Source organism: Dipodomys merriami, unplaced genomic scaffold, assembly GCF_024711535.1.
Source record: "Dipodomys merriami isolate MVZ:Mamm:240054 unplaced genomic scaffold, mDipMer1.0.p SCAF_1, whole genome shotgun sequence".
Classification (NCBI taxonomy): domain Eukaryota; kingdom Metazoa; phylum Chordata; class Mammalia; order Rodentia; family Heteromyidae; genus Dipodomys; species Dipodomys merriami.
The window spans coordinates 70,629,913-70,657,244 of NW_027202270.1; the positions used below are offsets into that span (position 1 = coordinate 70,629,913).

The window sequence follows — 27,332 nt, forward strand, 5'->3', positions numbered from 1 at the left end:
CAGAAAATATTTAGGCTTACTTTGTAAGGAGAAAGTTGGAGTCATGTCTTAAAAATGTATTGTAGAGTAATTACTAATAGTGTTTATCTGGTTCTTGGTAGTGGGCTCATGTGTATGGGGATATGTGGGCTGTTACAGTGTCTGAAGGAACCAGTGCCATTTGATGCTTGGAAGACAATATTGTTAAATGTGCAGAATCATCATTCTCAAAATGACAATCCATTTTTTGATGATGATAAAAATTCCTGTTTTGATTATGAGAACAAAATTTTCATCAGTCAGATGTATATTTGTATAGTGAGCTTGTCATTTTAAGTTTTTTTTATTTTTTATTTATTTATTTTTTTGCTTATGTGGTGCTGAGGAATCGAACTCAGGGCCTCAGGCATGCAAGCCACTGCTCTCCCACTGAGCCACCTTCCCAGCCCCAAGCTTGTCATTTTATTAGCAGTTAAAATCATTTAGATTTCTTAACAGTTTTTTTACATATGGTTTTTATTGTAAAAATACTCTACAAAGGGGTTAGAGTTACCTTAGCAAGGTAATGAGTACATTTTCTATCAAGCATTTTAACTCCTCCTTTGTTTTTCCCATACACTCCCTTCCCTCCTACCTCCTCAACTAAAATCCCCAAACTACTGGCCTAAATTAGTTCGTTTTTCAACATAGTGTCTTGTACATCTCATTGTTACAATGGGTCAACCTGCATCCAAGCATTTTGTTTTTTCCCTTCCCCTCCCCAAATTAGAGAAGTGTATATAAAAGATACAAGGCACAGACATCAAATACAGTGAAAAAAGAGGTTATACCATGGAGGAGGAACATACAAAGAACCCAAAAAAATCACATGGCACATTATAAATACCTTAGAAACAATAGCAAGAAAGAAAACAACAACAAACAACAACAAAAACACTTGTTTCCCTACCTTGGGGTTTATTTCGCTTAACATCATCTTATCTAGTCATATGTACATAGATTTTTACCTTTTCTGCTTGTCCCAGAGACATACTAGTTATTGCAAATAAGGGAAACCATAGGACCTATGTTGCTTTGGGCCTGGCTACTTCACTTAATATACTTTTTTTCCCCAAGTCTTCCCATTTCCTAACAAATAGGGTGATGCCATTCTTTCTGATGGAGGCATAAAATTCCATTATAAATAAATGAATATATATGTATATAGATATAGATATATATTCCACATTTTCTTGATCTATTCATCTACTGAGGAGCATCTGGGTTGATTCCATATCTTAGCTATAGTAAATAATGCTGCAATAAACATAGTTGTGCTGGTAGCTTTAGTATGGTCTTGTTTATCCCCAAAAGTGGGATTGCTGTGTCATAGGGGAGTTCTATGTGTAGTCTTTTGAGGAGCCTTCATACTGCTTTCCAAAGTGGTTGAACAAGTTTAAACTCCCACCAACAATGCATATGGTTCCCATTTGGCCATATCCCCGCCAGCATCTGTTGTTACTAGATTTCTTGATTATAGCCATTCCAACTGGGGTGAGGTGGTATCTCACTGTTGTTTTGATTTGCTTTTCTTTTACGGCTAGAGTGTCCATTAGCCATCCTTCTTTCCTCCTCAGAGAAGTTTCTCTGTAAGTCTTTAGCTCACTTATTTATTGGGCAGTTGTTTCTTTGAGGATTTGTTGCTGGGGGATTTAATTTTTCGAGTTCCAGATATATTTTAGATATGAGATCCTTGTCTGTTGTATAGCTAGTGAAGATCTTCTCCCAATCCATGGGCTTTCTATTGATCTTACTAGCTGTATCCTTTTCCATGCAGAAGTTTGGCAGCTTCATGCATTCCCATTTGTCCAAATTTTCTTTGATTTGTTGTGTTTCTGGGTCTCTATTGAGAAAATTTCATCCTGTGCCAAGGAGACCAAGGGTTTCTCTTATGCCTTCCTGTAATGTTTTCAGGGTATCTAACTTCAGTTTTCTACAGGTATTTAACCAATTTTGCCAGCACCATTTAATCAAGAGGCTGTCTTTCTTCCATTCTTTTTTTTTTTAATTGTGAAAATACCATACAGAGGGTTACAATTACATGGGCAAAGTAATGAGTGATTTCTTATCAAGCATTGCTGCTTCATCTTTTGTTTCCCCTTTCCATCCCTTACCATCCCTACTCCTTCCTCCCCGCCTGTGCCAAAGTTGTAAAGTTCATTTTTCGACATAATGTCTTATACATCTCATTGTTGCAATGGGTCTACCTTCCCCTCCACAATTTATACCTACATCAAATACAGTGAAAACAGGGGTTATGCCTGGGGGAGAGACATAAAAACATAAAAAGCATCAAAGAAATATCTTATTAATATGTTAGAAACATTAGAAAGAAAGGAAAAAAAAACATTTGAGTCCTTATCATAGGGTTCATTTCACCTAACATCAACTAGCCATTCTAGTTTTGCAGCTACCTTATCAAAGGCTAGGTGGATATAAGACTGTGATTTCACTTCTGGGTTTTCATTTCTATTCTATTGGTCCTCAGGTCCATTCTTGTGCCAGTACCAAGCTGTTCTGATTACTATGGCTTTGTAGTAGAGTTTGAAATTTGGTATTTGTATTCCTCCAGCACTATTCTTTCTATTAAGGATTGTTTTTGCTATTTGGGGTCTTTTATTTTGGTTTGCTTTTTCTATTTCATTAAAGAATGAGGTTGGAATATTGATAGGTAAGACATTGAATATGTAGATAGCCTTGGGAAGTACTGCCATTTTCACAATGTTGATCCTTCCAATCCAGGAGCATGGGAGGTTTTCTCACTTCCTTGGTTCTGTTTGATTTCCTTTTTCAGGTTTTAAAAGTTTACATCATGGAGGTCCTTCACTTCTTTGGTTAAGTTAAGTCCTAGATATTTTATTTTTTTTGTGGGGCTATTACGAATATTGTTGCTTTCCTGATTTCAGCCGTGCTCTTCTCATTGTTGGCATACAGAAAAGCCATTGATTTTTGAGGGTAAATTTTATATCCTGGTACTTTTAGTTCATCTTTCTCTATTTGGATCCCCTTTATGTTTGCATCTTGTCTTATTGCTGTAGCTAGGCATTCTAATACTAAATTGAAGAGAAGTGGAGAGAGTGGACATCCTTGTCTCATTCCTGAGTTTAGAGGAAATGACTTTAGTTTTTCATCATTAAGTATAATGCTACCTGTAGGTTTGTCATTTACAGCCTTTATTGTATTGAGGCTTCGCATCCCTGAAATGAATACTGTTTGATCATAGTGTATGATTTTTTTTGATGAGTTGTTGAAGTCCATTGACCAATATTTTGTTGAGAAGTTTTGCATCCATGTTCATCAAAACAATGGGTCTATAGTTCTCTTTCTTTTATGAGTCCCTGCCTGGTTTGGGGATAATGGTTACAATGGCTTCATAGAAAGAGTTCGGTAGTGAACTTTCTCTTTCAGTTTTATTGAAGAGCTGGAGGAACACTGGTGTGAGTTCTGCTTTGAAGGCCTTGTAGAATATCGCTGTAAATTCCCCTGGTGTCCTGGGCTTTCCTTAGATGGGAGGTCTCTTATTGCTGTTTCTATTTCAGTGCTTGATATGGGCCTGTTAAGTTGATTTAGCTCATCTTGGTTTTGTTTCAGCATGTCCATATTTGCTAGGAAATCTTCATTTCTTCCAGATTCTCACACTTATTAGCATAAAGGTTTGAAAAGTATTCTCTTATAGTGTTCTGAATCTTGTTCCCCCCTCCCTCCACCGTGGTGATGTTTTCATTCTAGGAGTTTGTTTGGGTATGTTCTCTTCTTTTTCTTATAATATTTGCTAAGGGCCTGTCAATGTTGTTAATTTTTAAATTGATGTCTATTTTGTCTGATATTAGGATTGCAACTCCTGCCTGTTTGTGAGGGCCATTTACATGTTCGATTTCATTCCAACCTTTCACTTTCAAAATGTATCTTTTTTTTCTGGGCAAGGTGTGACTCTTGAAGGCAGCAGATAGAAGGATCTTGTTTTTTAATCCAACTAGACAGTCTATGTTGCTTATTTGGAGAGTTAAGTCCATTAATGTTGAGAGTTAGGACTGAGAGGTATTGGGTAGTTCCTGCCATGTTATCCACCTTCTTGGGGGCCATGACAACTGGGTTCTTCCTATGGTTCTTGGAGTCTCAGTTTGGGTGCAGTTTTTGGCCTTTATTGTGGTCTTGTTGGTTTTCTATGTGTAGGACTTCTTTAAGTATCTTTTAGGGATGGCTTGGTTTAGATTTATTGGTTCAGTTTTTCTTTGCTATGGAAGGTTTTTATTTGGCCTTCTGTTATGAAGGAGAGTTTAGCTGGGTACAGTATTTTTGGTTGATAGTTGTTTGTCTTTATGGCATGGCATACATCATTCCATACTCTTCTTGCTTTAATTGTCTCTGCTGAGGGTATTCTAATTGTTTTCACTTTATATGTGATTGATCTTGTTTCCTTGACAGCTTTAATGATCCTTTCCTTGGTCTGAATTGATTCTGTATGGGTTATAATGTGACTGTGGGATGTCCTGTTCTGGTCTGGTTTATTTGGTTTCTAAAAGCTTCTTGTATCTGAATAGTCCTACCTTTTTGCATGTTTGGAAAGTTCTCTGCTAGGATACTTCTAAATAAATTTCCTAGACCATTAACTTCTGACTCTAGATGGTCCTCTACACCCATTATCCTCAGATTAGGCCTTTTAATGATGTCTTCTAAATGTTTAATGAATCTATCATATTTCTTGGATTTTTCTCGGATAGTTGTATGCTCTTTCTCTATAATATCTAGGCTGTCTTTAATCCCCGAGATTTGATCTTCTAACCTACTGTCTAACCTACTCTTTTTTTTTTTAATTTCCTTTCCTTCTAATTGGTCGTCTTTGATGGCTTCAAAGTCTTTGTTGTAGCTTTGTTTTAGATCTTGTATGAACTTCTTTACTTCCTTAATTTGGTGTTTAATGTTTATTATCAAATCCCTTAGTTGATTGGTTATGGTTTCATTCAACTCCCTTTCCTTCTGATGGGCTCCATTCAGCATTCCCTTTGTGGTCTCCCTGGAATCCTTCAGCTGTCTGTTTATGGATTCCATGAATGCCCCTATTGATCTTTGTCTATTCTCATCCCACTCACTCAATTCCTGTATTACTCTTTGATTAGCTCATGCTCATGCAATTCCTGTCTTTCTCTTTGAGTGTTCTCAGTCTGATCACACAATTCCTGTGTCAATCTTTGTGTAATTTCCTCAAGCTCATGAAATTCCTGTAGTAACCTTTGCTTCTTCTTGCTCCCCATCATGCTCACACTGAGTCCTTTGCAGGTTTTCAATCTTTTCATTCACCATGTTTACCAGTAGTTTTTTGTAGAGCTTTTGAGGAACTCTCTTCTGTATTATTCAGTAACTGTTCTGTCACCTGATTATCATGAGTGTGAGTTGAAATACCTGACTTGTCATTTTTCTTGTGTTTCTCTGGCTTGTTCTGCCCATTTGGTATGACACTATCACCAATTTCATGCTAGAACACTATTTTAAGGTATTATCAACCAGAGTCCTGTAGTTGTACCATAAATATGGCTGCAGATTCAATCTAGTTCAACAGATGCAATCTATTCAACATCAACCAATTCTGGATTAAAGGGCTAAGAACATCAAAGACAGATTCAGCAGACCAGAATTAATAGGTTTAGGGAGAATTGTGGGGGGGGGGGAAGGGATTAGAGGGATGTGGAGAGATAAAAGCAAAGAGTGAATTTAACCAAGTCATAATCTCAGAGAGGAAATGGATAGAACAGAATGCAAGGAGAGATATAAAGAAACAAGAAAAAAAATGAAAAAACAAAAATATGAATTAAAAAAATGAAACACTTAAAAATTATGTAAGTATAAAGAAATAATACTGATAGAAGAAAATAATAAGATGAGAGGACCGAGATAAAAAGGAAAAAAAGAAAAAGTTAAAAATTAAAAATGGAATATTTAAAGATTATGTAGGTATAAAGAAACAATACTATTAAAGAAATTAAGCCTTAGAGGTTGTGAATTGAGTGATCAATTTCTGAATTAAATATGTACAGAATGAAGGATGAGAGCTAATAATCCACAAAGGGTATATATCTGGGGATGAGTGGAACAGCAATTTTCATGCAAAATAAAAATACATACATTCCTAAAATAAAAATTATGAAAGAAAAATAGGAAGCATTTTTTAAATAGAAAAATGAGTTATTTATTTATTTATTCTGGGAGGGAGATCTTGTATCTTCCCTGAGTCCATAACCAGTCTCTGGTTTACTTGTGGTGTTTGATTTTTCTGTGGCTTGATTGGTTTCTTAAGTCAGTTTGTTTGAGCAAGCAGGAAAATGTTCCTTCTTGCCCAGGACTGTAATCCTCCTCCCAGGCTAGTTCAGTGGAAAGGGAGATCTGCTTTGACTATCACAAAAGAGGGAGATGGCTGTTTCCTCTAGCTTGGAGTTGCTGTGATGAGGCTAGGTTCTAGGTAGGGTTGAGGCCTATCAGCAATCAGTAGCTTATCCCTAAGGGGCTAGCTCCTGAAACACTCACAGAACCCATCCTGGAGCGATTCTCAGGGTTTATGTTTACTGTTTCAATTGTTTGTGTTTTACCACTCCTGCTGTCTAGGCTGAGTGGGGGGGGGCAGCCTCTGGCTATGTTTACCCAGTGAAGAAAGTCACTCCTCCAGGGGTGGAGCTTCTCTGCCTGGGCAGGGTGTCCTTTCCCCTGGGTGGAGCTGAGCCTGGTAGGTCAGTTCAATTTCCTGTGACCTCCTGAATGGCTCCTATTGTTTTCTTCCAAGGCCTGAGTTGGAGCTAGCTGATTCAGCTGGGCCTTTGTCAGTATCAAAGATGGAGTTCTTCTCTGGTGGTGGGGGAGAGGCTACCTTCCCACCACAGCTCCATGAGAAAGGGTGAGGATGTCTTGTGGGTACTCACACAAGCCTGTTGGTTACTGGGCCATCCCTGGTGTGCGGTCAGCAGGATGAAGATTTCTGCTCCTTGCCAGTTCTTGCTGGTGGTGTGTAGAATCCATTCACACACCATGTCTGGTGCCTTTGTCTCAAGCTCTTTCTGTTGATAAGGTGGTCGCAACAGCCACCACCATGGACACCAGAAAGTACTCATATCTTTCTCCTTGACCAAGCTGCCTGGATTTTTCCTCTCTGGCCAAACTCTGTACTATGGTGACACACTTGGTATGTTTTGCTAGCCTAGGACTGTTCACTGGAACACTAAAACTGTTTTCTATGCCAGAGCTTGTTTAGCCTCCTGTTTCTCCTCTGCCATCTTTTCCAGACCCTTCTTAACAGTTTTGTTTGATTTGTGAGATGCAAATTGTACAGTTGTTAGCATTAAATATGATATATAAATTGTTTACAGTGTTACAAAATGAACATTCAACATTCTTATTACTATTGATAGTATTATTTCACCCCCCTACCCCTTTCCCCAAATCAATTCAACTTAATATAGACCAAGAAACTTAACTAACCAGTGGCAGAATTGATACTATTATATTGACTAGTGATTAGAGGTACAGCTCAGTTATAAGGGGAATGTCATCCCCAGATTGGGGGGAAAATCCAAACACAAAAAAGACTATCTCAGAGCAATATTCTGACAATAATTTACTTCATTTCTGTCCCATCTTTGATAAATAAGTTAAACTTCAGCTATGCAAACATTTGGTGCTCCCTACATTTGTGATCTTCTTTAATTTAGAATATCATCTTCCACTAGTCAGTGTGACAGTGTCATATTCTTTCCATCAAAAAGGTTCAAATTGAACTTTTGGAGATGCTTTGTTAGTGCCCATATCACTAATTCTGCTTGGAAACATAGTCACTCAAATCACTGGGGTTAAATATGATGATGCATATTTCATAACTTAAGAAAATACCTAGATATTAATAAGGTAGGGTGGAGACAGAATTCAGGAAGAAACAAAATAGCCAAGTGCAAAATATTAAGCCTGTTTCTATTCTGACATTATTGTTTCATTAATACTCACACTCTCATCATGTTATTACTCTCAAGGCTATGTCTATAGCTGTCTCAGATTTCAAGTGCTCACAATCTCGAGCTGTTTGCAGAGTGCCTCTTTTTAAGTCCTTGTTTTGTGAAAAGAATTGGGAAAGCAAGAACACTGCTTGCTTGCTTTCATAGTAAGAAGTGGGCAGTTGTGAAATGAATCAAACTGGAATATACATATATGTATACATACATACACATATATACATATTCATATACATATATACATATATGCATATATGATATATATATATATATATTGTATTTCTTCTCCCCAACTCAACTCTTGACTCCATCTCTACACTGTACTCGTTTCACTTCAGTACTCTTCCAAAAGCACACTGGCAGAGGCACACCTGTATTAGTACCTGCATTATATTAAAATAAATCTCTGTATTTTTTTCTTAAACATTTACGTTTTTTTCTGACTAAACCATTAAGAACTTTAGGGAAGAGACTTGATGTCTTCAGCAGTATATTCTTATTGTTATGTTGGCTTATACTCAATGAGTATTTAGTAAAGGAATACATTCAGAAACTATCAAAAGAGGATATACACAATTATAACTCAATGGTACATTTTAAAATCCAAATAAAAGCACAACATATTAGATATGAAATATTGCATCACCCCTGAAGGAACCAAAGCTCAACCAATAAATGTGTACATGAGAAAAAGTTTAAAAAGATTAATTTGGTAACCCTTGGGAGATTGAATGAGGATCAGACAGGATTTATGAAATAATTTACAAGGAAATGTCGATAATTTTGATTATTTATTTTCCATTTACAAAGAAGACATGTCAAAAATTTTACCCTTTGTAATGTCAAATATGAAATAACTCTACTGATTTGTTTTATTGGCTGTGGAGAAAGGGCAGGTATAAATGAAAACTAGTTTACTTTTTTCAAACTTTTAACAAAGTACAGAAACTGCAAAGTATTGATTTGATGATAAAAGCTCAAGTCAATCATATTGAAACTATTGACTGTAACTTTCTTCTCTTGCTAAAATTGAACAGAATTTTTACTCTGGGGTGTGGGGTGTGTGTTTGTGTGTGTGTTTGTGTGTGTGTGTGTGTGTGTGTGTGTGTGTGTGTGTGTGTGTGTGTGCATATATTATCCTTGGTAAAGATTCAGTTCCAAACGGGTCAATGTCAAATGCTTTATGATGTTCCAATCTGCTTGCCTAAAAGTCACACAAAGCATACCAGGGCTTAAGTGAGCAAGGAACATAACAAACCCTGACTTTCTCCTTGAAAATTAAATGTCAAATTGGATTTGAAATATTTACAGAGATTTTTTTAGTTTTTGATTATGTAGAAGTGGTAAATGAGCAAAGCTTCTTTCTGGGATAATGTACTTGTTTTAAATTTCACTTTAGTCTTGATGTTCTATATGATGTTTATGTAAGTATCAATGGCAGCTCAAAAATAATCTAATGGCTTGTCAGCTGTAAGGATGGCTGAGATTTTGTAATAAACAATGAAGCATAAAGATATATTATGGATTACATTTTTATAAAACTATCTACTTCCTTATTTTTTCCACTTATAAGAAGGGAAACATACACACACATGCACTTCCTCCTGCTTCATGTACTTCTGCCTCAGAGGTGTTACAATAGCTTTCATATTGTTTTTCATAGAACTCAGTAATATTCTAAGAATGTATTCTGATTGATATCTCACATCAATGAAAAGACAAAGCATTTAACTTTAATGTTGAAATTGAAAAAAAAAAAAAACCCTGAGGAAAGAAGTCTTTTAAATCAATGGCAAATTAGCTGATTGCTTGCTTTGGTTTTTGCTCCTTTGATATTTACATGTAGTATTTTCATTGTGCTTGGATGGTGGGAGGAGGATGTTTACTGTCTTTTTTTTTTTTTTTTTACTGTCAGAAATCAAATGGAAATGCTCTGAAATGTCATTTTCAGACTACCATAGGACACTTACTCAATTTTATTCGGTTTCAAATGCTATCATTTTTTATTTATCTGTTGTAATTTTAAGGTTGAGTGACATTCTGATGAAATTCCATACAAGATGCATAAATATGTATCCCACAGTATGATAGTGAGAACTACTGATCAAAAATTATTTTTTACTATTAAAATACTTGTCAACATTTAATTGCTTCCAATTCAAGCCTGAGTAGATTTTTTGGGATGAATTTTACAAAGATGAATGAAATCCTGCACTATGTTACTATATGTTACTATTTGTTTATGTATTTATTGTTTGTTTGTTTGTGCGAGTCTTGATAGATGAACTCAGAACCTTGGGACTATCACTGAGTTTTTGTACTCAAGGCTAGTGCCAGCTCCACTTCTGTGAGTGTGGTAGATAAATGTAGATAAGGGTCTCAGGGACTTTCATGCCCTTGCTGGTTAAGCAGATTGTCAGATCTTGAGTAACTAGGATACAGACTTGTGCCCCTGGCACCCATAGAATAATGTTTATATTTTAAATCAATCATCCACTTTGTAAAGTAAAATTAATTTTCTTGATACATTGAGACATCAAAATTTAACCATTTTTTCTCTGCCTTTTTCCACTCATTCCCACAAACTGCTCAAAATCCAAGTAAAGCTCAAAATGGTGAGTTAACTTTTAACTTACATTTCTAATTAAGATATTCCTAATGGAAATATCTTCTTAAAAGAACTATCAATAATATATTTGGCTAAGTTACCAATGAATACCAATTATTGTTAAATCTAATTTAAGTAAGGTTTTTATGAGCCCCTAGAGGATATCATTGAATTTCCCTTAAGTTTGATGTTTATTTTATATGACTATTTTAATTGTATATAGTATAATCTTTACTATTCAGAGTATTTTATTTTAACTATGGGAGCACTTGATTTTATTTTAGTGGTTATCTACACATCCATCATTTTGAAAAAATAAATAAGAGTAGAAATATTTCATTGGCTTTTTGTTTGTTCTCCCTTCTTTCCCCCAAATAATGTAGAGTTATTTTTAGACAGTTTGTTTTTTTCATTAAAATGTTCTTTTCCAGAAATGTTTTTATCAACATGTAATTGTACATACTTAAATGATATAATAAAGTTGTTTGATTCATATATACATTGTATATTTGCACAGTCAGGAAATTAAAATATCTGAAATTAAAAGTTCTGGATTTTTCTTTTTTTTTTTTGGTCGGTTGTGGGGCTTGAACTCTGGGCCTGGGTGCTGTCCCTGAGCTCAAGGCTACCGCTCTACCACCTGAGACACAACACCACTTCCAGTTTTCTGAATGGTTTATTCTTGTCTGGGCTGGCTATGAACAGCGATCCTCAGATCTCAGCCTCCTGAGTAGCTAGGAATATAGGCGTGAGCCACCAGCGTGTGGCTTAAGTCTTCTGGAATTTTTATCATTCCTTTATTTCTCCCTATTTAGAACTCTTATTTTCTATGTATAGGTTCATAGGGATAATAAATCTGTTGATATTATCTAAATTATTAAATGTCACTGTATATCTCTAGTATTTCACTTGTTCACTTGAACTTAACTATTTATAATGCTATTTTAATCATTTTTATGGTAGTGTTTAGGAACTTAGCTGTTGAATACATCTGTATTCCTCTCAACCTAATTCATAATGTGCTACTTCAATTCATCACTTGTAAATTCCTTTGAATTGTTCTGTAGTGTCCTGCTACATGCAGCAGGACACTGAATTATATCATTTTCCAGAATATAATAACTGAGACTTCAAGGGAACTAACATGAAATCTTAGGAGCAAACATCAAAGTAGGACTTAGAAGTTCAAGAGATAGCTTTCAAGGTATAATAGGAATTGGACTTAGTTACTGTTTTTTAAAAGTATCAAACTTAGCAGATATTTGCAATATATTTTAATGAATTAACCAGTCTATGATACTTCATGTACAGTATTTCAAATAGAATGATATCACATATTGAAAATATTTATTGTAAGGTACAATTAAAATAGAGAATTGGAAGTTTTCACATAAATACAGAAAGATTGTTATATTAATCTCTTATTTTTTATTTTTTGGTTGGTCGTGGGGCTTGAACTCTGGGCCTGGGTGCTGTCCCTGAGCTCTTCAGCTCAAGGTGAGCACTCTACCGCTTGAGTCACAGCACCACTTCTGGTTTCTGGTGGTTTATTGGAGATAAGAGTCTCACAGACTTTTCTGCCTGGGCTGGCTTTGAACCATGATCCTCAGATCTTAGCCTCCTCAGTAGCTAGGATTACAGGTATGAGCCACCAGCACCCCACTACTAATTTCTTTTTATGCCAGAATATTTCCAAGTTCAGTAAGTTCTATAGGATAGAGCCATATTAACTTTTGTTTGAGTTGATTGCAGGAATCAATTACTATAAAATAATATACATGGCACTAACTTAGATGTTCTTACTTATGATATAAGTGAAACAGTTTTAACATTCCCATAAGCTTCCTGTTTTAATTACTGTCTAAACCTCTATGTTTCATCCAATAAAAAGACATTGAAAGTAAGATTAGTATGATTGCCTCTGAATTGTGGTTTGAAGCACTAATTCAGATAAATGGGAAACAAAGGTACATTCAACATTTCATTTTTATGATTCAAGGACTTAAATGCAGTGGTTGAATTTTTAAATAATCACCTCAAAAGACAGAAAAATGTCTCATTTAAAAACTGCATTCAATATTGTATAAAAGTTATCCCTGAAATGGAGTATCTGTTGAAAAACAAATAGCTGGGTTATACCAAAATCTTCTTGAATATTATTTCCTTGAATGATAATATTAGCTCTTCTCCATAATGCAAACTCTTTGTAAAGACTGGAGTTTATTTATCAAACTGATACTACATAATCAGGTAAATTGCCCTAAATCTACCTCACTTTTTGGTGGGAGGAAGAGAATCCAATATTTTAAAAACATGATGAATTTACTTATTTGTCCATATTGGTATGCATCTCAATGAAAATTATTAGACTATTGTTTATGGCTCAAACTAGGTAAACATTTGGATAGTTGAAATAATCAAATGACCAGTCAATTGCCAAATACATACTTTCAACATTAGCTATAATTTTACTGCTACTAAAATTATAATCATTTCACAAATCTATTGTTGATTCCTTTAATACAGCAATTATTCTGCACTTTTACTATCTTTTCTAATATTAACTTCCTCATCTTTCAAAAACTAATCATACTTGTAAATTATTTGAGAAAACAATCTGATAAGACTGCTATTTTCTCTTCTAGTTGATATATCACTTATCTTTACAATCTTTTCTCAGAGTAAATGCTAAGGATCTTATTCCACCCATATTGGTTCTTGGGGCAAATGTTCCACTTTCATATCCTCTTTGACACCAGATGCTTTCTCCAGTACAGTTTTCATTCAGCATCTCATGTTAGTCGATCTTTTCAGAACTCAGTGCACCTATGTTTGTCATTAGTAATGCCTTTTTCACTTCGGTTCTTAGGATTAATTAATGGTAACATATTTTATCATAAATTAGCCTTGTAACATATATATATATATATGTACATGTATGTATATATATGATAGATAGATAGATAGAAAAGGAAATAAGTTTGAATAACAAGTCATATCAAGTGATTCAGTCATGCTAACAGTCACATTTAGAGGGCATCTAATATTTCCATTTCATACATTTTAAAAATAGAAAAAATTTTAATTTTCTTCAGTGGACTCATCAGTATGGTAATGTATTGTGAAATATCAAGATCTTGAATGAGTTAGGGTTTCAGGAAGAGTTTCTAAACCCAAATATTGTGTAGCATAAGAAGGAAAATTATTGAACATATTAATAAATTCTAGGGACTAGGACATAGGCATTTTAGGAAGTTTGTATTCCCCCCCCCCCAATCCTGGGGCTTGAACTCTAGGCCTGTGCTCTGTCCCTGATACCTTTTTGCTTAAAGCTAGTGTTCTACCACCAGAGCCACAGTGCTGCTTCCAGCTTTTTCTGAGTAGTTTATTAGAGATAAAATCTCATAGACTTTCTTGCTCCGGCAGATTTCAAACACTATCCTCAGATCTCAGTCTCCTGAGCGCCTAGGATTATAGGCATGAACCACCAGTACTAGTTTTGGAAGTTTGTATTTTGATCAGATGGTTTGATATTTAAGTTATCCTGAGGCAAGACTTTTGATTCCTCTTCCTTATTGCCTACAGGGATTTATGGGCTACACTGTAAAGAGGGAGATTCTAGATGGAGCCTAATATTCTCCCTGACTTGAAATGGAACTGGGATTCTAGAGACCAAAGGGACTGGAGTTTGTAGAAAAAAGTCAGAGCTTAGTAGGAAGAAAACTCTACAGATCTACCGAAGATTCTTCTAGTTGGGTGCTGGTGGCTGGTTTCTGTAATCCTAGGTACTTAGGAAGCTGAGAGTTGAGGTTTGTGGTTTGAATCCAATTTGGGTCTGAAAGTCCATAAGATTCTCTTCTCTAATAAACTACTCAGAAAAAGCTGGAAGTGGCACTGTGGATCAAGTGAAATAGAGTGCAAGGCTCAAGGCTCAAAGACAGTTCCCAGGCCCTGAATTTAAGCCCAGAACAGAGAGAGAGAGAGCTAGAGAGAGAGAGAGACAGAGAGAGACGGAGACAGAGAGACAGAGAGAGAGACAGAGACAGAGAGAGAGAAAGGGAGAGAGAGAATGGGAGAGGGGAGAAGGAGAGGGAGAGAGGAAGAAAGAGAGGAAGAGGGAGAGAGAAAGAAAATAAAAATAAAAAGAGAAAAAAAGGAAGGAAAATTATTGTTGTGTAAACATGTTTTACTCAACTAAAATTGGAAGAAAAAAAGTTTTAAGGACATTTGCAATCACTTCTGCTATTCAGAAGCAGACATGTCCCCCTTTAAGTCATGGTTAAATATGGAAGAGAATTGTATGGTAGAAGTTTGCCAGTCATGTATCTATGAAGCCCCAGTATCAGGATGGGGACAGATACTCAAGTGACAAGGTTTAATTGCAATACTTAGATCACTACTTATTTTTGTTTATCTCAAAGCAATGGAAAAAAAAAACAATTAAATCTATGCTTAGTTCCTGTTTTGATTCAACACATTCGACAAAGTTCAGTATCTAGAATATCTACTTGTCATATTTGATATGCTGAAATAATCAGTCATGAATGCAAATTCTTAACTTTTTCAAAACAGATTGTGCAATCTACTTAAAGTCAAGATTAACAAAATGGCATGCTTGAACTAAGCTGGTAACATTAATAATTAATTGGTATAGATTTGCAGCTGAATGGGAAATGTGGATCATATTCATGTACTTTTATTATTGCTTTCTCACATTTCATCTTTGTAGTGCTCTTTGGTTCATGGTCAGATCATTCATATTTTATTTCAAAACATTTTCATTTTCAGATCAGCAATTGTGTGATCCTGGTGAATTTCTTTGCCACGATCACGTGACTTGTGTCTCCCAGAGCTGGCTGTGTGATGGAGACCCTGACTGCCCTGATGATTCAGACGAGTCTTTAGATACCTGTGAGTAGAAAGGTTCTTGTGCCATTTGGATTTATCTTCCCTGTGAAACTAAATGTCAGTTGCTTTCACGGATGACTGCTATTCTAGTTGATTCTCCTTTAAAAAAAATACAAAAAAATTGAAAACATTTTTCTGTTTTCTTTGTAATTGCGTGTGCAAAAGAGAGCTAACTTATAAAAGAAAAATGCCAGGTTAATTATTTTATATGACTGAATTAATAAGAAAGGGCAGACTAGTCTAGGAAAAAAATCAGCTTGTAAAATATAGCAACGAGTGTTCCTCTAGTAACTTATCTAATGTATCTTGACACCAAAGAACACAGAGAAAGAATATTAAGAATATCAAATTGCCACCTTATCTCTGTTAATATCCCAGGTCACTACAAAAAGAATAGATTATATTTGTTTTTTCTTAAAACCAGAAAGAAAAAATCTTATTCGTTCATCAATAGATGATCTCTGCTGTTATAACACTCACAAGCACTTAGTGTATGTAGATCCCAGTTGTAGTCATAACCACCATTCTTATAAACATATAACATTCCCATTCTCTCTAATGCTTAATTGATATTTTCAGTATGAACAACCTCTAAGATTTTGTCATTGAGATTACTAGACCATCTAGCTTTGGTCAATAACCACACATGCAAGCAAAACAACTTTAACTACAAACAGTTTCACATTTCTGTGATGTAAAAGTGAAAACAAAAACTCCGTCATACATATTACTTTATATTGTCCAGATACCAGCACGAACATTGCATTCCATCCTCTTATTTATAACATTGCAGACAGGACAAATACATATTTTGAGGAAAATCAAGAAAGAGGTTCTGTTTATTACTATTTTTTTTAATTTTAGATTAAAACAAGTTGTTCAATTTAGATGAACTTGAATATTTGCATTCATTACTTCTTTTTACTTTGAATACATCATTTCCTCCAAGAAATTCTAGTTACTTACATTTCCAAATTCTACCAGTTTCCTATTTAATTTTAAATGTCTTCACTAGGTTTTTTTTTATAACACATAGCCATTTTTTGGTATACAAATGGTTTATAAAAAATAAATAGGAAAATGTACTTGATAATTGTATTTTCTGAATCTATGCAAATTATTATTATTTGGCAGGAACATGAAGTGCCAAAACATAGATAAGCTTGAAGTGAGTGTTAAGTGGAAGAATGTTTAAATTAACTAGATATTTTATGTCTATTTATTTAAAGGATACAATACACACAAATATATAAATACTAAATAGACAGAAGAGAATGAGACTGACTGTTGATATTGTATGAAATCTGTTGGAAAGATGATGAAATTTGCCTTAAATTAAATTATTATGTTGGTTACATGATTCTGTAAACATATATGTTTTCATAACCTAAATATGTGGATTGTGTAGAATATGAATTGTTTTTACAAGTGTGTGTATAAAGGGAGAGAATCTAAGTATAATGGGTTTAGAAGATAACATAAGTGAAAAGACAATATTATTTGCATTTGAATTAATGGTGTAAGTGACACAACTAAGTTTCACTTAATAACTTTTTAAAATAGTATTGGCATTTAAAATCAGGTTCTCACTCTTCACCATGCAAGTCCTATCACTTCAATCTCCTTTTGCTCTTGGTTATTTTTCACATTGGATCATACAGTTGTTTTCTAACATTAGTCCCAGACAAGCATGCTTTAGATCTGGAATCAATTGTGAGTATCACAATTGGTTTTTGTCACTGAAATGGTTATAGCTGACCTTTTGGCTGGGCTGCTCTGGAACCACTACCTTCCTAGCTTCTGTCTCCCATGTCATTGGGAGTACAGACATGAGCCACTGTCTTAACCATTTTAATCTTCCTTCCCAAATAGAGTACTATTAAGACGTATCTTCTCATTAGCTAAAAGGAAAACAATTATCATAGTAAAACACAAGGACTGCTCATTAGTGATGATAGTAATGTTTTGCCTCCTGCCTTGATCCTCTCACAAACTCTGTAAGGTACATTGATGGACTCCATGTGCAGGAAGGCAAGGTTGGAGGCATTTAACTATGATCTCTCACAGAATTTTTGAGGAATGGCTGCATGATGCATCTAAGCAAGAGTTCTCTTCACTGATGAAGCAAAGAGAAAAATGGGTTTCTTTTGCTAAAGAGTAGCAATATCAGACTGGACAGGTTTTTGATCTAGAAGATTCAGAAGAACCTATGTAGTTAATTCAGGAATCAAAGAAAACTTGAAAAATACTTGTTATTATGTGTATTTTTCTATCCATCATAATTTAATCTATATTTAATTCATCTGTTCCAGATACTGAGTCAGTACTAATTGATGTATAGGCTATCAGAGAGCTAAAGCCTTATGAAAAAAATCAAGCATTTTCTACACAACTCTTTCAATTCACAGGTTCACAGTTTCCATTTCCTTTAACCACAATGTTTTGTAATTTACTGATATAGATAACATAGTTATGTAATCTTATAATTATATAAATACATGTATTCAATGTAAAAACAAGGACTAAGAATAGAAACATTAAAACTGATTTTTATTTTTCCAGACAGTATTTTTCTCTGAATATGAACAACATATTTAATCATCTTTGAAAACTTATGTGTGCTATATGTACAAAATATTAGATGAAACAAATAATGCAATATATTTATTTTTCTTTCTTTCTTTTTTTTGGGGGGGGGTCCAGTTGTGGGGCCTGAACTCTGGGCCCGGGTGCTATCCCTCAGCTCTTCAGCTCAAGACTAGCACTCTACCACTTGAGCCACAGCACCACTTCTGGCTTTTTTCTTTTTGCTTATGTGGTGCTGAGGAATTGAACCCAGGGCCTCATGCATGCAAAGCAAATGCTCTACCACTGAGCCACCTTCCCAGCCCCTTTATTTTTCTTAAGTATACTTAGAATTTAAGATGAGATAAAATATCAATCTAGCATATAATTTAATATGACAATATAAAAGATCACAAGTAATGAAATTCAACAGGTAAACAATGGATATTATTGAAGAATAGGAAGGGATTAACCTGCTGAACACTGATAGCTGAAAAGCTTTGGAAGAAAAAAAGGCAAAAACTAATCTTGGAGATTAGTTTAGATATTATGACAACTGGAAGTTTAATGAGCTTATGTTTTCTTCCATTTTTGTGTTTATTTAACTTCAAATGTCCAAAAAGCAGGAATTTGATTTCAGGGATATAGAAAAAAATGTGTTTCTTAGTTTATTAATAAGTCAATTTCAGATGAGTTACCTAATATCTGAGACTGGAAAATAGTAATTTTTTTATATTTACTATTGGGAATGAACAATCATTTTTTAACTCAGAAACTCCAAAATCTGTTTATTCACATCATTGAAAACACTTTTTGTTAGTATCTAGGTTACAATTGACACCATCTTATGGCTAAGAGAAAAATCAGGAAAATTCTCATCTTTTTTCTCATTGCTTTCAAACCACAGTTGTTGGTTAATGTTGTGTGCAACTAGAATGAAATGTGTATTTGTGAAATGGAAGCTTTGTTACATCTGTGACACTGAAATTTCCTTGAAAAGCACATTTATTCTGAAGTATTTAAATTGCAAATATTCCTAGGAATTTTCTGTGGAGTGCTAAGATGAGACTTTCTAACAATCAGCTCCATCTGATGTACAATGTTTAATGAGCATTTGATGCTATTATAGTTAACCCTGGAGTCTACTTTTAAAATCATGAAAGTATTAGCTACATCACTTGGTTTTCTTCCCTATTGCCTTATTTCAGCCTCCTTTACCTTCTAATTTAGAGTTCTTCAATTAGAGATCATGTTTGACAGAATTGTCCAACAAAGAAAAAAAAATGATTATGTAGGAAGATAATATTTGCAACATGGAATGTTGTAGTAATTTGTATGTTAACCTTACTTTGTCCTGTCCTTTTCATGTATGAGCAATTTTTTTTCCTGTAAGAGAACAAATAGGAAATGATTAGGTAGGTTCCATCAATTCATAGGACTGCTATCATATATTCTTCTTTTTCCTATTGTTTCTTTAACTTGTTTACGAAAGCCCTTAAAATTCAAGTGGAAAATTAGTTTGTACCATGAAGTCTGTACAGGAACATGCAACAGGTGAGATGTAGCTAGCATCTTGTAGTTTGCCAAATCCTTCTTAAAGTGCCATAGTTGAAACATGCTGATATCTCTGCCCAAGTACAACCCAAGCACAGGATGACTTAACACCACACAGAACACTGCTGGCCCTTACTACTCATGTTGTCAGACCTGAGGTAATAAGGCTTACTCTTCAAAATATTTTCTGCCCAAACATTTGTGCGTACATGATTTTTTTGTTTGAATTGCCCTGGCATACATGTAACAAAAATGAAAGCTTAATTAAAGAGGGGATTATTTTGTGTAGAAACATACAAAAGTGGGCTGGGAATGTGGCTTAGTGGTAGAGTGCTTTCCTAGCACGCATCAAACCATGGGTTTTATTCCTCAGTACCACATAAACAGAAAAAGCCAGAAGTGGTTCCATGGCTCAAGTGGTAGGGTGCTGGAGAAAAAGAATCTCAGGGACCATGCCCAGGCCTTGGGGTCAAGCCCAGGACTGCCCCCCCCCAAAAAAAGAAGAAAGATACAAAAGTGGACAATTCTCTTGAAAATAGAATTGCCCCCATTTGCCTCCTCTACCTTCTAGTATGGAATTGTGAGACTTACATCACCACAGAATAGCCATTCTACCTTTCCAGCCAATAATTCTATTGCAAGAATAAAAGACAGAAGGAAAAAAATAGAAAGGGTAATGATTATATGGTACACCTGTCAGGAAAATAATTATTTTGATGTTATTTAATTCTAACAAAGTTTTGCAAACACCTCAAGAACTGACATTATGGGAGGTGGGACAATAAATATTCTCAAAAGAGTCTGCTGCTTTCCAAAACAAACTTTAAAAGTCTTGTGGAAATGGGAGGGAAGTGATGGTAGGGGAAAAACAAAGGAGGAGGCAACAATGTTCAATAGGAAATGTACTCATTACCTCGCTCATGTAACGGTAACTCTTCTGTACAGTCTTTTTACAACAAAAAATGTACAAAAAATAAAATCATATTTGGAATTAAAAAAAAGAACAAAGAGGACACAAATAGAATAGCTAAGTCACCTGGATGCATACATTTTATTTCTTTACTCTCCCTCCTGTCCATCCACTACATGGCAGGTGGAGTGGACAAAGTATAGAAAGGGCTTTTGAATCCCCTCTGCTTGACTTCATTCCTCAATTCTTCCATGTATAACTTTATTCTTGGCCACTAACAACCTTTCTGAACTCCTGTAAATTATAGTTTTGCTTCATAGTGAAATGCTTTGATGAGTTTCTCTTAAAAAGTGAGATAACTTGTGTAACTCATAACCAATCTAATTTCAAGACATGCAGGACTCTGGTGAACCAATGTTCATTTGATAGAGTATCCAGCTTCCCCTTCTTAAAAGTCTGTGCCATTATATATGGATGTACATAATCTTCCACCCATACTAATTTGATTTGTATTGTAGGCAGTTTTAATAACTAGATATATTACATATACTTTATATACACACATACAAATATAGAACAAATTTGGTATACAGATATTATAGAGCCGGTGACATTTTTCTGGTTATTTTCTTAAAAATATTATGTTGAATAATTGTTTACATTTTAAAAGAATGGATAAAAAGCACATTCATGAAAAAATATTGATAACTGCTGCAGTCCTAAAATGTATGTGTCATCTATGTTTTTAAAGAGGAAATTGAGTTGATAATCTTTTGTAACTCTCTAAACAAGCTGTTATTTGTGAAAAGAGCTTGTAATTTATTTTTGAAATAGTACTTTTACCTTGACAAAATGAGGTAAGGAAAGGTTCAATTTCTATGAAGACCCCTTAGGCCACCTAATTTTAAAAGTATAGTGTCATCTGAAAATCCTGGAAGGCTATCCCAGTAGGGTTGTTTAATGCTGGTTTTGGGAGTGATCAGCTTTAATTGAACAATGTGGTAAAAATAACAAGACTCCTGGGTAATAGGAACAGAAGTATTATGAAAAATGGAAATGGCTATAAGTCATTAGGTTAGATGTGACTCTGCATGAACTGACCATTGCTTCTATTAAGTTCTCCTTGTTGTCAAATTTTAAACTTTATTAAGATAGTAGAAAGTTAATGAACTTTGTATGTTCATACACTGCCCTTTCCCCTAGGATATGAGGTAGAAATCCTTTCATAATATCCTTCTAAACTTCCTTTCTTTGACACAGGTCAGAAAAATAAAATGGGATTCAGATGGGAGGTTATTAGTAACCAGATACTGCTCTTTAAATATATATAGCAGAATAAGGCATTGAAAGAAGGCTACATGAACAATAAAAATTGATGGAAATATGATCCTTGTTTCTAAGTCATAGTGATTTAGAGGTCACTTTGCAATGAGCTAATATATCAGAGCCTCAGAGAAAAGCTTTTCCTTAGGTAGAGAAGCTGAAATGATTTTACAGATTAAAAGAAAGCATATGAAACCCAGGAGAACAGTTTACATCTCTTTCAATTCTTTTTGTTTTGTTCATTTTATTATTGGGTTCTTCTTAGTAGTAGTAGAAAGAAAGGCCAAAACCATTGACCTCTGCTCAATCAAAAAAAAAAAAAAAAATCCCACTAAAGAGCTGATGGGAACGGTGATGAGAAGGGAGAAAGGTATAATTGTGAATTAGAAGGGCATATCTAATGTTGGTACATTTGCCTAGCACATTGGGGACAAGAAAGTGGGTGACATTTCTCCTCTTTTTATACCAATATTCACTAACAAGTCTCTCCAAGTCGGTCTTGGCAATTTTAAGAGAGGTTGATTGTAGGCATAGGTGACAGAACTGACAAAAACCTCACCTTTCCACTGAACAGGTTATTGCTCTTTGGTCTTCTGATCCAAGATCGCAGGTGCATGTCCCTCTGCCTGAGCTGGAAACTATAAGGAAAGAAAATTTGGAAACACTGTGAAATACAGAGAGTAAAATGAAACGGATGAATTCTAGAGACAACTCTGATAAAATCTCCTTGGCTTAAGGGATGTTGCACAGTAAACAAACGCTCTTGCAGGGCTCTGCAGGGACAAAGCTGTAGGCTCAGCAAGGAGTCGCCCCAGAAACTATTCAATCCATCATTTATCTGCAACTAATCTAGCATTTGGGGTTGGGGAGGGAGGCTTTTTACCTTTCATGGGTGAGCACATTTCCCCCCCAGAGGACATTTTATTCTTTATAGTCATCGTATAAAATTCACATTTGCCTTTCATTCAAAAGTGCTTTGTAGATGACATATTTTGTTAAATTGAGCACTAAAGGGTATTGTGTTCTATGAACTTATTTTCTAATGAAAGTGCCATTCTCTCTTCCTCCTTTCTTCTATGTCATTTATCACCCCACCCTACGAGCAGGATATTGACACTTAGGCTATAAGTATGAAATTGTCAATAGGGCAGAGTCTCACCATCTGACTAATAGCTATAGTGATCTTGTTGGAGGTCAGGCATAATATATAATAAATATATAATATATAAATAGACTTTGGATTTTCAATCTATTTTTTTCTTTTTTTCTAAAATCTTTGTAACATTTACTTTCATGATTTGAGGCATGGCAGAAAATGTTTATGTAGGGGAAAAGGCTACATATCAAGAGGGGTAAAGTTAGCCAAAAGCTTAGAGGGAATCAATTCAATGAATGTACATATTAAGGTTGCTGTAAGCATATACTATTCTTTCCTGTCTCCAAACCTCTTTCCTTCTTTCCTTATTTCTTCCTTCTTTTTCCTTCTTTTTCTTCATTCCTTCCTACTTTGCTTCTTTCTTTCCTGTCTTCCTTCCTTTTCCCTTCCCTTTTTCTGTACATATTAACATTGCTATATGCATATTGCTATATACTCATGCTATAACATATAAGATTCTTTCCTGTCTCCAAACCTCTTTCCTTCCTTCCTTGCATCCTTGCTTCCTTCCTTCCTTCCTTCCTCCCTTCCTCCCTTCTTTCCTTCCTTCCGTTCTTTCCCCCATCCCTATTTCTTTTGTTTCTCTATGTCTCCTCCAGAAAAAGTATATATTCAAATTACTTTATACCCAGTTTAGAAAGGAGGGTCCCTCACCTGGAACCAAACTTTTCAGGTTCTCAGAAGCAAACGAGAAAAGCAAAGAAAAATGTATCCCTCAATACCCTGACTAAATTGCCTAGAGAAAATGGCTATTAATATATTATAATTCTTCCTTGTAGAATTCACTATTCAGCACAATTCCTTGTCATACAGTTTGAACCATTAGAAGAGATGGCTCGAAGGCAGTCATCTGCAAGAAGAAAGACTTCAGAAAAAAGCCACTCTGCCAATAGCTTGAGCTTGAATATTTTTGAACCAGAATTTATGAAAGATATAAAGCTGCTTGTGAAATTCTCTTAATGGAACTCCTAGTGAACATATATAGCTTTCGTATGTATGTATGTATGTATGTATGTATCTATCTATCTAACCTTTATATTATATATAAATTACATAATGGATTATAAATTATAAATATATGAAATATATGATCATAGGAATACTCCATTTACGTTCCATATGTAATCAATTTACATTGTATTATATATATATATTCATTTTTATGCCATCATAAAAATGCAATTAAAAACAACTTAGGTCTCAGACATATACTAGCTATTGCAAATAAGTCTGAGATAAACAGAAATGGTCAGATAAGTTGGTGTTAGGCAAAATGAACCCCAAGATAAGGACTCAAATGGTTTTTCTTTCTTGCTATTGTTTCTAACATATTTATAAGATGATTTCTTTGTTGCTTTGTATGTCCCTTCAACAACTTAGGCTTGTGCCTGTGACTCATGCATATTATTCTAGCTACTTAGGAGGCTGAGATCTGAGGAATGAAGTTCAAAACCAACCTAGACAAAAAAGTACCTGAGACTCTTATCTCCAATTAAACACCAGAAAACTGGAAGTGGCCCTGGGGCTCAATGTGGTAGAGCACTAGCACTGAACAAAAGAGTTCAGGGATAGTGCCCAAGCCCTCAGTTCAAATCCCACTACTGACAATAAAAGCATATTTTTCTTGAATATAGATCTTACCTATATAGAATATTAATATTATAAATAGTGTTAAAGAGATGTATAATGCAATCTAATCAGTGTCTTATGTATGCAAAACTCATGTGTATATTAGGTAACTTCTGTAAATTTATAATTTAACTACTGTTATTCATATGCAAATGAATATACTTTTCAGTAATTAAAAGAAGACCTCCTTTTAAAAACATAGCTGTATGATATGTTCTTCCAAATCTTGACAATAAGACTGAAATGACAATAACCTTCCTCGTGATATATAAAAAATCATTTAGAGGAGTAGCTCGTGACTGTATTTGCAATGATATCTAGCTAAAACACAAAGTACAAACTCAGTTTTTTTATTTAAATGTCTTTATTTTTTGAGAAAAATTAATACAATGTATGCTAGTCAAAACTTCCATATTATAAATATTCTACACTAAGCTATTATAATCCATATTTGGCATTTTACATTTTTTATTCTGAACTAAAATTTGGATTAGACAAAAATGAGCATATATTTTAACTATGTAAAAAAGTGCTTCTTTTTCCATGTGAGTCTTTATAGAATTTTGTGGCATTTTTTGTTCTCTAGCTCTCACTCTTTCTCATATATATATATGTATATATATATATATATACACATATATATATAATGTTGGCAAAGAGCACTTTCATCTTATTCTTAGTAGAATTCTGCAAAGAATTAGTATTTTAATAGACACATGAAGAAATGCTCAACATCTCTGGCCATAAAAATATGCAAATCAAAACCACACTGAAATTCTACCTCACCCCAGTGAGAATGGCTATAATCAGAACTCTAATAGCAACAGATGCTTGAGGGGATGTGGCCAAAAGGGAACACTACCACACTGCTGATGGGAATCTAAACTTGTTCAACTACTCTCGAAAGCAGTATTGTGGTTCGTCAAAAGAGTACACATAGAGCTGTGTTTATCGCAACATTATTTACCATAGCTAAGTTGAGAAACTGACCCAGATACCCCTCAGTAGATGAAAGGATCAACTATGTGTGTGTGTGTGTGTGTGTGTGTGTGTGTGTGTGTGTGTGTGTGTGTGTGTGTGTTTAAATTTTATGCTTCCATCCGAAAAAAAAAATACATGACCCCATTTGTAAGGAAATGGAAGGGCTTAGGGAAAAAACTCTTATAAAATGAAGTAAGCCCGACCCAAAGAAATACAGGTCCCATGGTCTCCCTTATTCATAATATTTACTATACTTAGCAGATGAGCAGAATAGCTCAATAACTGTATACATATGACCATATTAGATGTTACTAAGCAAATGAACCCCAAGATATGGACACAAGAGGTTTATCTTTGTTGTTGTTCTCAGTGTACTAGGTGATTTCTTTTTTCTTTTGTGCACCGCCCCTCGCTTATGTTTTATTTTCTGTTGTCACTGTGTTTGATTTTGATACCCTGAACATTGTATATATGTTTATATCTGAACAAGGGGAGGGAAGGGAAGGGGAACAACAAAATGGTGATACAAAGGACAAAGGAGGAAACCTATGCAACAGTGATACTCACAAGACACTATGTTGGAAATGATTTTTTGCAACTTGGAGGGGGGAGGGTTGGGTGGGAGGGAAAGAGGGAGAAAAATGAGGGAAGAGGTAACAAGTTAGACAGTAAATGTAATCACTACCTTACTTATGTAACTGCTCTGTACATCACCTTGAAAATAAAATAAAAAAATTAAATTAGCATTTTATATGACTCCTTCAAAGTTCAATCACATAGAATAGCTGTAATAAAATTACATATATATATGCCAACTTAAACTTTTAATTAGATGAAATATATATTTTCACTTAAATTTTCATTTTCACTTAAATTGTGAAGTTAATGTTGTCACCAACTAGGTTTCACATAATATATTGATACACTTTATTTTAGAAAACTTGAGGAACTATGATGCCAAAGTTATATTACTAGGCATTATTCTTCCAAATATATAAAGGCAAATCCATGTGACCCATGTCTTCCCTTGTGAGAATTTAAACCATGCTGGCCTATTCCTCACTGTATCCTGCTTAAATGCTACTCTTTGCATGTAAAACAAGATGCCTTTTTCTACTGTGGAACATAAGCTAAAAGATATATTGGAAATCAATGGAAAAACTTGGAAAAATTATATTAAGAATTCTCATCATTCTTGAGCACTGAAGGGAGCTTCTCACTGGGGACAAATACCCTTTGCCCTCAGAAATCCACATATTAATGACAATATGTTTTTAAATTCTAACAACAGCCATTTTTCCCACCACTACAGAGGACTAGCACCTACCATGAAAATGTTATTTGGTTCCAATCATATTTTTTCAGCTGAGAAAATAAGACCTGTCCTATGTTATATCTTCACTGACATTCCTGACGAGGAATATTTATCAAGTGTGTAGAAACCCACTCAACTTGCTAGCAGTGTGAAAAAAAGAGAAAGTCAGCCTACTACTCAAGGAATAAAAACCATTTTCCTGACAGACTGTAGATACTCCATCTGAAATTCACCTAAATATGAATTTCTAGGCTAGCAAAGAAATGGCTTATCTTGAATTCTGGGAAAAATAAGTATTTTATACAACTCCCCCAGCATCTAATAATATAGAACACTCTGCAATAACACTGAACTGACTTCCATATTGTAAAAGAAGA

General features: G+C 34.7%; 1 protein-coding gene across 5 annotated transcripts in view; it reads left to right on the forward strand.

Annotated features, from left to right (window-relative positions):
- Positions 1 to 27,332, forward strand: part of Lrp1b (LDL receptor related protein 1B) — a 1,866,674-nt gene that overhangs the window by 345,396 nt on the left and 1,493,946 nt on the right. For all 5 annotated transcript variants that reach the window (XM_070023764.1, XM_070023773.1, XM_070023793.1 and 2 more), the window contains exon 2: positions 15,403 to 15,525. In XM_070023764.1, the coding sequence (XP_069879865.1) occupies positions 15,403 to 15,525 (123 nt within the window). The remainder of the gene's footprint in view (positions 1 to 15,402; positions 15,526 to 27,332) is intronic.